The following is a 12,900-nucleotide window of genomic DNA, read 5'->3' as shown; positions in this document are numbered from 1 at the left end:
AAGCAGAAACAAAAAAACATGAACCGAAGGGCCTGTGTTTGTCCAGCAGAGGGCGCTGTGGCAGGAAAAGCCTCCCCTCGTGTTTTTGACAGTAAACAGCTGACAACAGATGACTGGTGACAACAGCGCAGGATCTTTCTGAAAACAGAATAGCTACTCTAAGCATAGAGCAGCATCCGCCTCATTCTCACTCACCGTCTCTGAACCTGCCGGTGCCCGCCGCATCATGGACCCTCAACCCAACCAAGTGAACTCCAGAGGGAGAAACTACCCGAGCCAGAGCGCAGCGGGAGCGTCCGGAGAGGAGCCGCAGGCCCGGCATATGGACGGACAAACCCCCGCGGTGGGAAGGCAGCCAGCGGCAGACCGACAGCCACAGTAGTGAGTAAAAACACCTTCAACTAATATGAACAAGTGACTCCCAGATGGTGATTGATATTCAAAAACCAAAGAAAGAAATACAAAGAATATCGTTTCTATGTCTGTTTACGTATAGGGGTGTTGTTTTTAATTTTGTGCTAAATGAAAATTGATCCTACTGAAAGTTACGTTTTCCTCAACTTACTTTCAGTTTCGTTTCATGCAATTAGAAACGTTGCCTTCAGGGTGTGTGGTAAATCCTAGTGTCCTCCCAAACGCTGGATGACTGAGTATAGCAAGGACAAAAAAAATAGCATCTTTAGCTAACTAAGTCTTAATTAGACTCTGAAGCTTTAACTGGATGCTTTTAACAGAAGAAGACGGAAAGTTTTCGAAAGATAACTTTGATTTCAGAGGGTTTTTTTGTATTGTGCTACGTTAAGCCTTAGCCCACGGGGGTTAAAAGGTGTGTAATGTCCATTTGTAATCCTCTGAATTATTTGGCGTGACTCCCATCAATTGCACTACAAAGCTATAATACTTTCACCGACAAATAAAAATATACTTAAACAAAAGCTTGGGTACAAAACAGGTCATTCCAAATTGAGCTTTGCTATTTCCAAAACCTTTTTATTTATTTATTTACCAAATTGCAGGACAAAGTTAACCATCAGAGAAAAAAAACCCCTCAAAAACTTATTTTTTCCATCTTAGGGATTATGTTTCCATTATTACGTGTTATTATTTCCAGATGCGGTCACTTACTCTATTGAGACTCCTTAACTATGATTATAGAGTGTATTTCTAAAGAAAGTAATACTTATATGTTAATCAAATGTTCCCCACACTTATCCTATTATTTTAAAAGTGAAAATGGCAAAAATAAATCTCACATTTTTACAATTTCAAAGCCATTAAACAGACATTATGTTTAATGGAGGAGTTGTGATCTAATTCAGTGGTCTGATAGACAAAACTCAACTAACACTATTTTTCTAAACATTAAAAAAAAATGCATCAAGGAGACATTTCTAAATAGGCCCTATGAACTGAAAACTGTGTTATTTCTCATAATAGAATAAAATTGCTCTCAAGTTTTTTAAGCTACATAAAATTACATACATTTTAACGTACATATAAGGCTGTTTAGACAAAATAGATATTTTTAATGATCTGTTTTATGAAATACAACTAGAGGGAGACAAATTGTGCTTTTTTCATGGAATTCCTCCTTTATAAACTCTGTTTTTGGTTTGTATTAAAAGTAAATCATGAACAGAACCACAGACATTCAATAGTTTTATTTGCAGACTCGTTCTTTAAACTTGGCAAAATACAGAAAACACTTTAAAAAAAAAAGAGCCATCAGTGTCTCGTTTTTTGTTTCGCTTAGCATAGACCAAAAAAAAAAAAGTTCTTGTCCAAAATGAAAAGCAGCTGATCGCCCAAAGAAATCTGCCTTTCAACAAGGCAAACACATGAGGAGCTTTTATTTATATATTCAGATTGATTTGTTGGTTTTTTTCCTTTTTCAGATTTTTACGTTTGTGTTTTTCAAAAGAGGCTGGCCTCAGATTGTGACCCACGCTGGACTTCTGCGGCCTATAAATACTCACCTAACACAAACATGACAGAGGTTTAAAGCTTTTCCATGTGAAAACTCTCCGGACGCTGGCAGGAAGCTGACAACAAGCCACTAATGGCTCCGTTCCACAGAGAAATCGACTCGATTTTAAACACCCTGACCACAATCATCAGCTCGCTTTTCTTCCTGGGCGGAGGTTTCTGATTGTTGGCATTTCCCTTTCTGTTAAATTATCAACAAAATCGCCCCCAAACCCTTCTCCAGCAGATTCCCTGGAACGCGGACAGACGGTCAGAGGAAACAGAAATCACACTTTGGTGTAAAGTCGGATGGTTTCTGTTAAAGTGATCTCGGATGAGTTCACTGAGCGTTTCTGTTCCAGGCCAGAGGAGCAGGATGTTCTGAGAGTCAGGAAGAAAAAAAACAAAAATCATCTTTCTCTGGAGCTTCACTTGAGAGAACAACACTGCAAAAACACAACATCCTACCAAGTGATTTGGTCAAATTTATTGATCTTTGTACATTTTAGGGCTGAAACGATTCCTCGAATGATTCGAGTGCCTCGATTATTAAAATTCCTCGAGGAAAATTTATCTGCCTCGAAGATTCGTTAAATTATGTTTTATTATGTGGCGCACCGTGTTCCTGCCGGGTCGTTATTTGTGGAGGGCAGCGCTGTTATTTCTGCCTATGAGTTGTTTTGAAGTGCTAAGCAGCGTGGCGTTGAATTGTGCTGTGTTTTGTCAGGGTTTGTGAACTTTGTGGTGCGATGGTTGGACTACGACAGCTTTTCTGGCGTCGGAATCGTGTCGTCACGGTTTTGGAGCGAATGGCAGAGAGAGAGAGAGAGAAAGATCCAATTCCTCAGATAATCGTAAAAATATTCTATAGAGTAAAATATTCTTTCACAGTAGCCTTAGTACAGTTGAAATAAGACAGAACTAACTTACAAGTAACTTTTCAAGAAGATATAGGAGCTTAATTTTTTTTATATTGATATAAGTACTTGTTCCACCGACAGATTATTTCATTTCTTCAATGTTACAAGTGAAAAAAAAAAGAAAAAAAACTGCCAGTGGAACTAGTACAATCAATATTATATCAATAATTAAGGGATAATTAACCATATAACACCATAAATTGCTGAAAAGTTACTTATCAGTTAGTTTTGTCTTATTTCAAGTATAATAAGATATTTGTACTAGAAACTAGACCAAATACTTGGTAGGATTTTTGTGTTTTTGCAGTGAAGTTAAAGTTAAACTAAAACATGTCCAACGTTTGTATTTACATTTTAAAACCAGCAGTGCTGCACTTTAAAATCTCACACCATATTTTGACTTCTTTCACTTTTTGATGTCATTTTCCTTTGGAATCTGAGTTTTCATCTGTCTCGTCCAAGAACTTTGAAGTTTCGACGCTCCGAGGGTACGAGCAGGTTTGGATGAACGGATGGATGTTCAGTTTAGCACTCAGGCATTTGAATTTACGACAGCGTATCGTGGAGACGGAGAAAAAACAAGGAACAAAAGGAGTGAATTTCCACCAAACAGCTCAGAAATTTTGAAATTAATCTCTGAAACTTTCTAGAAAAACATCAAAGAAATGTCTGAGCTTAAATAGTCAAACAAAAGAAAAAAAAGAAAAATTCAGAAATTTTGAGACTATTCTCTGAAAAAAAAAAACAAAAACAAAAAAAAAACATGGTAAATTATGAGTTTCAAAAAGTAAAAAGAAAAATTATTTTGAAACTTAGAAATGTGTATGTTTTTTTTCTTTCCCCCTCTTTTTCTGTCTACAAGGACCCTGATACATAGTTGTAAGAATTCCATCAAAATCAAACATATCCATTTTTTTTATTTACTTAGCCCCATCATCATCATCATCATCATCATCATCATTAGGAATGAGACTAAACCCACTGAAGCCCAAGATCACTTGCTGTCCTTAACAACAGAACTTCTTAAGTGTTGCAGATGGAAAACTATCAGAATGGGCTGCGAATTATTACGTTAGTTTAGACAAAGGACAAATAGCATACATGTGTTGCTTTCATTATATCTTCAGGAGGGAACGAGTCACACGTCTGAAATGTAAAATCGTGTTTTGACGCTGCAGCACCTGTTCAAACTTTGCCTAAATGCCGGATTAGAGTCAGCGCTCTCGTCCCTAACCAGCTCTTTGTGTCTCAGCTCAGGAGCGTTCACCGTCATTCCGCCCAACCAGACCCGCCGGAGCAAGAACAAAGAAAGTAATGATCCACCCTAAAGCTGGTTTGATTCTTTGTAAACGTTTGGCAAATTTGCTTCCGGTGATTGATGTGGAATTGCTCCGCAGTGGCTCAGAGGGAAACGGAGGAGCTACAGAGATACAAGGAGGCGCACAGGCCTGGTCCGCTGCACCTCGCTCCAGAGAGGCTGGGTAATCACTGTGATCAGCCTCATTACATTCTGGGGATCACTGGGATTATCGGCACTTTGCAGTCGCTGATGTCTGTTGATCCATCCAGGTGGAGGGGATGTAACTATAGCCGAGGCCAGGCAGAGGCAGTTTACCAACCAGAGAGGCTCCAGTCTGCAGAAGAAGGTACATTATCTTCCCTTATACACTGTAAAAAGGCAAAATCTTAGCAAGTATTTTTGGTCTAGTTTCTATTTCTTGCTTTAAATCAATAATTCCTTGGCAATGATGGAAAAGTACCAGTTTCACTCGCAAATCTTTTCACTTATGACATGGAAAAATGTCTTATCAGAGAAATAATCTGTCAGTGGAACTACACTACAAAACCGCACAGTTCTACCAAGTATTTTTCCAGTGCAAATATCTTAGTTCACTTGAAATAAGACAAAATTAACGTACAAGTAACTTTTCAGCAAAAAATTAAGAGACCACTTAAAATGATCGGTTTCCCCAATTTTACTCTTTACAGGTTTATGTTTGATTAAAATGAACTTTGTTCTTTTATTCTACGAACTCCTGACAACATGTCTCTGAAATTCCAAGCAAAGATCTCAGTAATTATTTGCAGAAAATGAGAAATGGACAAAATAATGAAGAAGATTCAGTGCTTCCAGACCTCAAATAATGCAAATAAATCAAGTTCATATTCGTTTAGAAACAACAATAATGTTTTAAACTCAGGAAGAGTTCAGAAATGAAGATTTGGTGGAATGACCAGGAGGTTTTCTGTGGGGTTCAGTGCGGCGTTCTGTTCCAGAGCTGGATAGGAGCTCGTTTTATGTAAATAATTTCTTGATATCGATGAAAAAATACTCGTTTTATTGGCAGATAAAACGGCAATAAAACCAACGCCTTGGTGCGTCACACCCAGCCCTAATGGAAGATCTTCAAAATTTGCGGTTGCAACATTTAGTCATGTTGCAAACGGGGATGTAAATACTTTTTCCGGCACTTGGACACATCCTAATCTGGGTTTTGTTTTTTTTTTTGTTTTTTTTTTTTGTTTTTTTCACCTATCAAATATTTGTGGTAACTCTGTGGAGTCCTGTTTCATAATTCCCAAATCAGAGACAGAGCAGCTGATTAAATAGGTTTTGAAATGCTGTGTCTGAGCGTGCTTAAGCAACGTGATTAAATACGATTATCTTATCTGACCTTTCATGTTGGAGTTCCTTTTTTTTCCCCCAGCTTAAAAAGGAGGACATGGACAAGAGGAAGAGACAAGAGGAGGAGGAAGAGTGGCAGAAGATGAAGGCCACACAGAGGGAGAAGGTGAGTCCAGACGTAGACCGCGCAGTTTACAAAATCAGAATCATCTCCACAGCAGAAATGTCTGATATGTCACAGTCTGAAGGACTGCTGGGCTGGGTTTTATTTTTCACATCTCCATTTCTTTTACCAACAAAAACATCACATTTTTTGACCAGCCGGTTGTGATGGCGGTCGTCATGTGGGGAGTTTCCTGACCAAACGTTCCAATCTTTGCGGCTCTTCATTATCACTTTTATTAGTGTCGCCATTGTCCATCCTGATGGACAATCCACAGATCCTCACCAGGCCGATGGGAGAGGTTCCTCCTGAAAGACATATCTGTATTCATAAAAGTGTTATTAGGGGGAATTGTGGGTAAACACACCGTGCTTCACTTTTACAAGTGATTTTCCAGAACAATCGGAGGAAATAACTTTAGCTCCCACAGCGTCCTTAACTTTCTTCTTTTGTCCAAAACTCTTTTCCTCACAGTGTTTTACGCCTGCTGCCAATCTTGAGCAAGCTCTGCTCTGGTGGCACTGCACTGCAAAAACACAACAGTCTACAGAGTGTCTTTTGTCTAGTTTACAGTGGAAATGTCTTAGTTCACTTGAAGTAAAACTTAAGCTGTGATTTAGTGCAATATAATGAGGAGTGAGAACTGCCAGGTTTGGCCTGTAGGTGTCAGCAGAGACAAGCGTCCAGTGAAGCGTCTCCGTTTGTCTCAGCATCAGGCTGCAGAAACACCTGACGGATGGGGCTGTGGAGGAATGAATGTCAGACGTGTTTCTGGGCGATTACCGTAGGACGCCAAACTGGTAACCATGGAGACCGTTCTACCACGTTGCGCCATTGGAACGCGGCGGTAATCCAGCTGATAAACCCGCGCTGAGAAACAGTCTGATCTCAGATTATGGACGTGACGGGACAAGGCAGCGGCGGACACCGAGCTGCTTTCCTGCTCGGGAAGACGACGTCCTGATTTCACATTAATTACCGTCTGTATGATCCAGATGTCCAGAACGCCAGCATCACTGATCCCACAGTCTGGACATGCAGTGATCCCATGGTGATGCATTTAAAAAAAAAGTTTACAGACTAGAAACAGGATGAAAAAATGTGATGCAACTATAAAACCTTTTCTAACTGATAAATGCATTTTCTCTCGAAATCTCTGTAAAGAGAATATTTAATGCATAAAGAGCTTTATTCATGGCAATTATAATTCAGTTATTCATTTACAACACGGGACAAATATCTGGTTATTTTTCATCAAAATTCAGGAAATATTGTCTTCAAACACGCGTCTATACTTTGCTGAAAAGTGACTTGTAAGTTATTTTTTGTCTTATTTCAAGTGTATTAAAATATTTGCAGTAGAAACTGGACCAAAATTACTTGGTAAGGTTTTGTTTTCATCTGTTAGAGAAACATTCTTTACAGTTAAATAACATCGTATTAAAAGCATGTTAGGTACAAAACATACATTCTCATTTATCAACATGGTGTTTGCATTCATCTTAGTTTTGGAGTAACAAGAACCTCAAACTTTACTTTTTTTTTTTTCTCAAAAGCAAAATATTATTTCTCAAACTGTGATCTACTGATTTATTTTCTACAAAAATATGACCGGTTTGTTCATTTTAATAAAACTGAAACGGTTCAGTTAATTATTGTGCAGGTAATATATTTTACTGCTAAAAAAACAGGTCTAAATGATGTATTAAAAAAGTAACACACCAAATTACTTAAAGTAATCTGATAAATTACTCGTATGCTACTTATCAATACTGAAGTCACAATTGAATTTTGAGGCTTTTAACAACACCCAGCCCAAGTGCGGATTAAACACCCGTATTAGAATAACTGTTTGTTTGTGAGGTGGAAAATATGAGAATATAATAAACCATTCTATCATGTTTCCACATGTCACATATTCATCATTTGCAGTTCAACTAAAAAGCAAATGTAAGACGGAATCGATTAAAAAGTTAACATTACTGCTGAGGTGTGCATCCCCTTTAACTCACTTCTTGGCTTGGCGGTGTTGGTAATATTTGTCCTCTATTCCTTATCAAATCTCTGTCAGACTGCCATCAGGCGAGTCCACACATTGACTTCTAACTCCTCCGATCCGTTCTTACAGTGTGGATTTGGATCTGTTCCTGGACTCAAAAATCTCATTCTCCTTCATTAAAAAATTAAATCAAATAAATAAGACCTGGTACCCCGCCTCTCGCCCGGAACGTTAGCTGGATATAGGCACCAGCACCCCTCCCGACCCCACTGAGGGACAAGGGTGTTCAGAAAATGGATGGATGGATGAAATAAGACCTGAGCATGCTTCTGCCACTCCCATGTTTCATAGTGTAAATAACGTCCTCCGATTAGAGTTTGGAGGATTTAGCCAGATCTGGACTTTTAGTTTGGATTTTTTAAGAAGAAAGTCAGATTCAGTATAATTGATGAAGAGTGTGAAGTTAAGAATACTGACTGTAGGCGCTCAATCACTTTAACCTCTAAGTTAGCGCAGCTTTTTAATCCTCTTACATTTGACTCTCTAACACATTTGTTTTTCAGTTGAATTGTGCAGCAGGTTTGTTACATTAAAGGTAGGAAATTGTGAAAATTGTGCATTAAGGTCAGTTTATTCTTGTACTTAACACACATCTGTGTTAAATCTGAATTCAAAGGGCCAAGCGTGGATCCCTGTGGAACACCACGACCACGTAACTCTACTGGCTTTATTAATAGCAGTAGCAATAATACTGGTAAAAGGCAGAAACTGAGAAGTGAAACACACACACACACAAAAAAAAAAACACTTTTGAACCTGAACATGAATGAACGACGAGCGACATCAGAAGCTGCGCTGAGGTCGAGAATTAGAAGGAGGGAAGCGTATTTTTTGGGTGCATAAGCTTAAAAACCTTTGTGCGTAAATGAAAAAAAAAAAATCCAACATTATTATTCATTTTGTTGGGTTGCAGTGTTTTGCAGCCTGTGGTGCTGAGTGTTGACTGCGTTGTGTTTCAGGCTGAACGTCTGGAGCTGAAGAGGCGGCAGGAGGACCAGAGGAGGCGGGAGCTGTTCCACTCGGATCAGACCAGGTCAGGCCAGGATCTCCCTCTCTTGGTTCTCACAGGTCTGTTTGCGTCTTGGCTCTCCGCTGTGGAGGTGAGTCATGAATGCATCGTCAGCGTCAGGTGACACAATCGTCTCTCCATCGTGTGAGCCTCCCCAGTCAATGTTGTCACATCGCCACCACAAACCACTGCCGTCAATGTATAACCCGGGATTTAATGTGATAGAACAGCACAGAGCAGAACTGTAAGATGGGAAGAAGATGCTTTTTTTTTTTTGTAGTAATAGTACCATTTGTACTACATACACCCAGAATCACCTCTCACTGCGGTTACAGCTGCAGATCTTCTGGTTTGTGTCTCTCCAGTCCAGACTGACGTTTCATCGTGTTCCTTTCTGTGAAATAGTGCAAACCCAGTCAAATCAGCTGCCATAGGCTCTCAGTCATTTGTGGCTCTGAACTTTGCATCGTTTGCTTTCTTTCTTTCCTTCCTTCTTTCTTTGTACTCCTTGTGAATGGGAGGGGTAGTTTAGTTTAATTAGACATGCTTTGATGTAGGCCATTACATTGTAGCTCAGGCTGCACTTTGAACCTGCACTCCAGTCTCAGGTTTGTTGCAGCAGGGATGAAGTGTTGAGTCTGATGTGCAGTGTTAGTTTTGTACGTTTTGCTTCCCATACGACCTGTGAAATTTGGCATTTTCAGGTTGCGTTTCCTTTAGCGTTGTACGCAAGACTTTGTCAGCATCCCGTTAATTTCGAAAAACGACAATATCGCAATCGCCGTGTTTCCATTAAAGAAGAAACGCAGTGAATTAGTTTGTTCATGTGATAAGTCTTTTAAAAAAAACATGCCGTGCCATCATCTTCCTACCACTTCCTGGTAGGACGATTCTTTGTCGTTTCTGCCAGTAGTAACATCCGGTTGTTGATCACGTGACTCATGTTACGTGAGAAACGTGTTTCCATTCCACCTCGTCGTAATGCAAACAAAAAAAAAAGGAAATTGTCATGTTTCCATTAAGCTAATTTATTTTCAGAATTCCATATTTGCTCAACGATACGGTCAGTGGAAACGCAGCTAACAGCCTCTCTCTGACCTGTTCCTTGGTCTTCATGATGCTCTTTGTTCACTAATGTTCTCTGAGAAAGACAATGCTGAGGCCTTCAAAGAATAATGTAATTACAGTATTTATGAGATTTAGTTACACACATGTATTTTATTTAGGGGCATCAGGGTTAAAAGGACTAAATGCACATGCATGTTACTCTTTTTACATGTAATTAGTAATAAAAAAGTATTGGTTTCTTCTGACTACACAATTATTTACCACTTTTTGTTGATCTGTTAGAAAAAAATACATAAAAAATACAAAAAAATACATGAAAAATAAAATAATAAATTACTACATTTAAATACTTTAATAAAATAACATAAATTGATTAAATAAATGCCCTACTAGTTCTGTACATCATGGATGGATGGATGGATGGATGGATGGATGGATGGATGGATGGATGGATGGATGGATGGATGGATGGATGGATGGATGGATGGATTTCCACCTTCAGATTTTAAATGTGATCAGATGAGATCAATCAGTCATATTCTATAACTCTTCTCTAACTTCACAGAGAGGCCAATATTTACAACAATAGTGTTACATTTCTTTTGGAAAAGCACTGTTGTTTCAGCTCCTAAGTAAAAATAAATACTAATATGTCAGTTTTGTTTGTTTTTCTAAGTTTAAAGACCTGATTGAACATCTTTCAGTCGGGGTTCCATAATGTTTATCTTGGCTTAGTTTAGCTTTTAACGTCTTCGATTGTAGAAACCTGCCTTCGCCTATCATTATGATTTAACTGCCAGACAGGGACTTGTGCAGTTGTCACATTAATACTTTTGACATTCTGCTTAATAGAATTTGTCAGGTATTTATTTAATATAAAAAACACTAAACATCAGACAGAAAGGTGAAGAAGTAAAACTGATCAGTAAAGATGAGATGCAGTGGGAACATGTACACACAGATCCAGGAAGTATTTGGAGATAATCAGTGTGGGCTGAGTACACACCCTTGAGGCGTCCCAGTGGAGTCAGAGACGGGTTTTTAGTGAAAATAAAAAGAAACACTTCTTGAAAGACAGCATATTATGAAAAATGTAAATTGTTTTTTAGGTTTTTCTCATGCTGTCATGTGTTGCTTTGATCCATGTTTGATGAATCCCTGTGGAAACATATCGGTTTAGCTGATCTGATCGGGCGGCTGCTGTGTTCATGTTTTGCAGGAAAAATGACAGTTTTCTGCAGAACCTCGAGAGAGCGGCCGCTCCGTCCGGCGGTGCTGCACACACATCGACCATGGTGAGCTGCCGACGTCTACATGAAAGCAAACCAAAGTGTTCAGCTTGTTCCTCTGGGTTCAGAACTGAGCTGCGTTGCGGCCGTGTAATCTTTGTGGGACTTTAGCACCAATAGATCTGCCTTTGCAGCCTGTTTTCTGAGTAAATACTTCTGGGCGCGGTGCTTTTACCGACTGAGGCCGCGAGAAAACCAAGTCCTGTCCCATATCGGCCAGGTTGGGGGAACCTGCAGTATCTCCTGGTCAGAGCTGGCCGACATGGAGATCATGTCCAGCAGAGAGAGATAAACCACTTCTTACTGCCCTGTGTTGTCTCTCCGTCTGCTCCTATTACTGTCTTTTCATTCCCCCGCCCCTCCTCTCTTTTTTTTCTCAGACTTCTCTTCCACTCTGTGTTGGTTTTCCTGCGAGGGAATGAACAGAGTGCTAGCAGAGTTCAAGGGACTTCCCAGAGTTCACACTGAGTGGAGACAGAGTTAGAGTGCGGCATGAGTAAAGTGCGCATTGTGTGTAAAACAAGTGAGTGGAACACCCTGTAGCGGTAAACGTACCTGCAGAAAAGCCCCGGCTCTTCAACCAGCGCTCAGTGTCTTGTCAGTTAATCAGGTCAACTTGTACTTTTGGGTTTTCTCCTTCCTGTGTTGTGGAACCGTCTTCTCAATTCTGCTGAGCTGTTGAAAATACCTCAACTGCATTGTTTATTTCTTTCATGAGGGGCAGAGGCAGTTTAGTTGAATTTGACGTTTAATACAGGCACAAATATAAGCCTTGTGCCTTCTCAGTCAAAATGCTCGAGTTGGTGGAGAGGTTTGAACTGTTCAAAGCAAATTATTTGATGACTGACTAAATAAATACATAAATAAAAATCAGTAACTACATTTATACACCCGGTTGATCTGCGTTCACTACACGAGTCCCAAATGGATTCATGTCAGATGAAACTTGTTGGCATTTCATAGTAAGGAGGATTAAAATACAATAAAATGAAAGTTGAGGATGCTGGTCATGTTTGCTTCAGTTTCTGTTTTATTTATTCAATTAGCTCACCAAACTCATTCAATTAATCAGTTGATTAATTCAACTAATCGGTTCTCTAAGGCTACCCAGTATCTCTGGTTGCAGTGGAACATCAGTGGGCTGAGTGCACATCCTGGAGGGATCCCAGTGTTAAGCACGTTGAAGTCACAGATGAGTTTTTTCAACGTGGCTTGACTCTGGTCAGTTTGGTGAAAATAAAAAGGGACATTTCATTTAAGCGGGGATATTATGCCAAAAAACTGACCTGTTTTCCATCATATTATAATTTTATTCCCTCATCAAAATCATGTTGGAGTGTTGCTTGGATTCTTTCATGTATGACCTCATACAAAGTGCTGCCTATTTCCAAAATCCTGTATCCTTGGAGCTGCAGCCCCCCACACAGCTCCTCCAGACTAGCGGCAGCAGCAGTTAGCAAACATCTGGTGGAACTGCATGTGCTCATCATACAAACTACTTCTCAGTCCAATGTAGAGCTGGGTGATAAATCAATAACAGTATTTATTGAGATAAATATCAACATAAAATAGACCCTTTTCACAGTGACGTCAGACAATGGCCGCCATAACTCAAAACTGGGTATCTTTACTTCCGGTGTGATTTTGCCTTGGGAACCAAGCTGAAAAATTCCCGCATTCTCATAATCTTAAGGATATAATAAAAGGTAAGTTTAATAATAACAGCATTTAAGTGTTAGATAGCTGTTATTAATCATTGTAAATTCACCATTCTCTAACTGTGTATAAAATAAACAGCCTC

General features: G+C 39.4%; 1 protein-coding gene across 2 annotated transcripts in view; it reads left to right on the top strand.

The window, feature by feature from the left end:
• The first annotated feature begins 62 nt into the window (after window positions 1-62).
• The window catches only part of epsti1 (epithelial stromal interaction 1), a 29,764-nt gene continuing 16,926 nt past the window's right edge, over window positions 63-12,900 (top strand). For both annotated transcript variants that reach the window (XM_015048580.1, XM_015048581.1), the window contains exons 1-7: window positions 63-381; window positions 4,138-4,196; window positions 4,283-4,366; window positions 4,455-4,531; window positions 5,594-5,677; window positions 8,693-8,766; window positions 11,030-11,105. In XM_015048580.1, coding sequence (XP_014904066.1) covers window positions 227-381; window positions 4,138-4,196; window positions 4,283-4,366; window positions 4,455-4,531; window positions 5,594-5,677; window positions 8,693-8,766; window positions 11,030-11,105 — 609 coding nt within the window. In that variant the 5' untranslated portion in view covers window positions 63-226. The remainder of the gene's footprint in view (window positions 382-4,137; window positions 4,197-4,282; window positions 4,367-4,454; window positions 4,532-5,593; window positions 5,678-8,692; window positions 8,767-11,029; window positions 11,106-12,900) is intronic.

The sequence above is a fragment of the Poecilia latipinna genome, unplaced genomic scaffold (assembly GCF_001443285.1).
Source record: "Poecilia latipinna isolate Pla-1442-1.1 unplaced genomic scaffold, P_latipinna-1.0 Scaffold892, whole genome shotgun sequence".
NCBI classification, from domain to species: Eukaryota; Metazoa; Chordata; class Actinopteri; order Cyprinodontiformes; family Poeciliidae; genus Poecilia; species Poecilia latipinna.
Note: the sequence above shows the minus strand (reverse complement) of the source record. Positions and strands in the feature narration are given on the sequence as shown.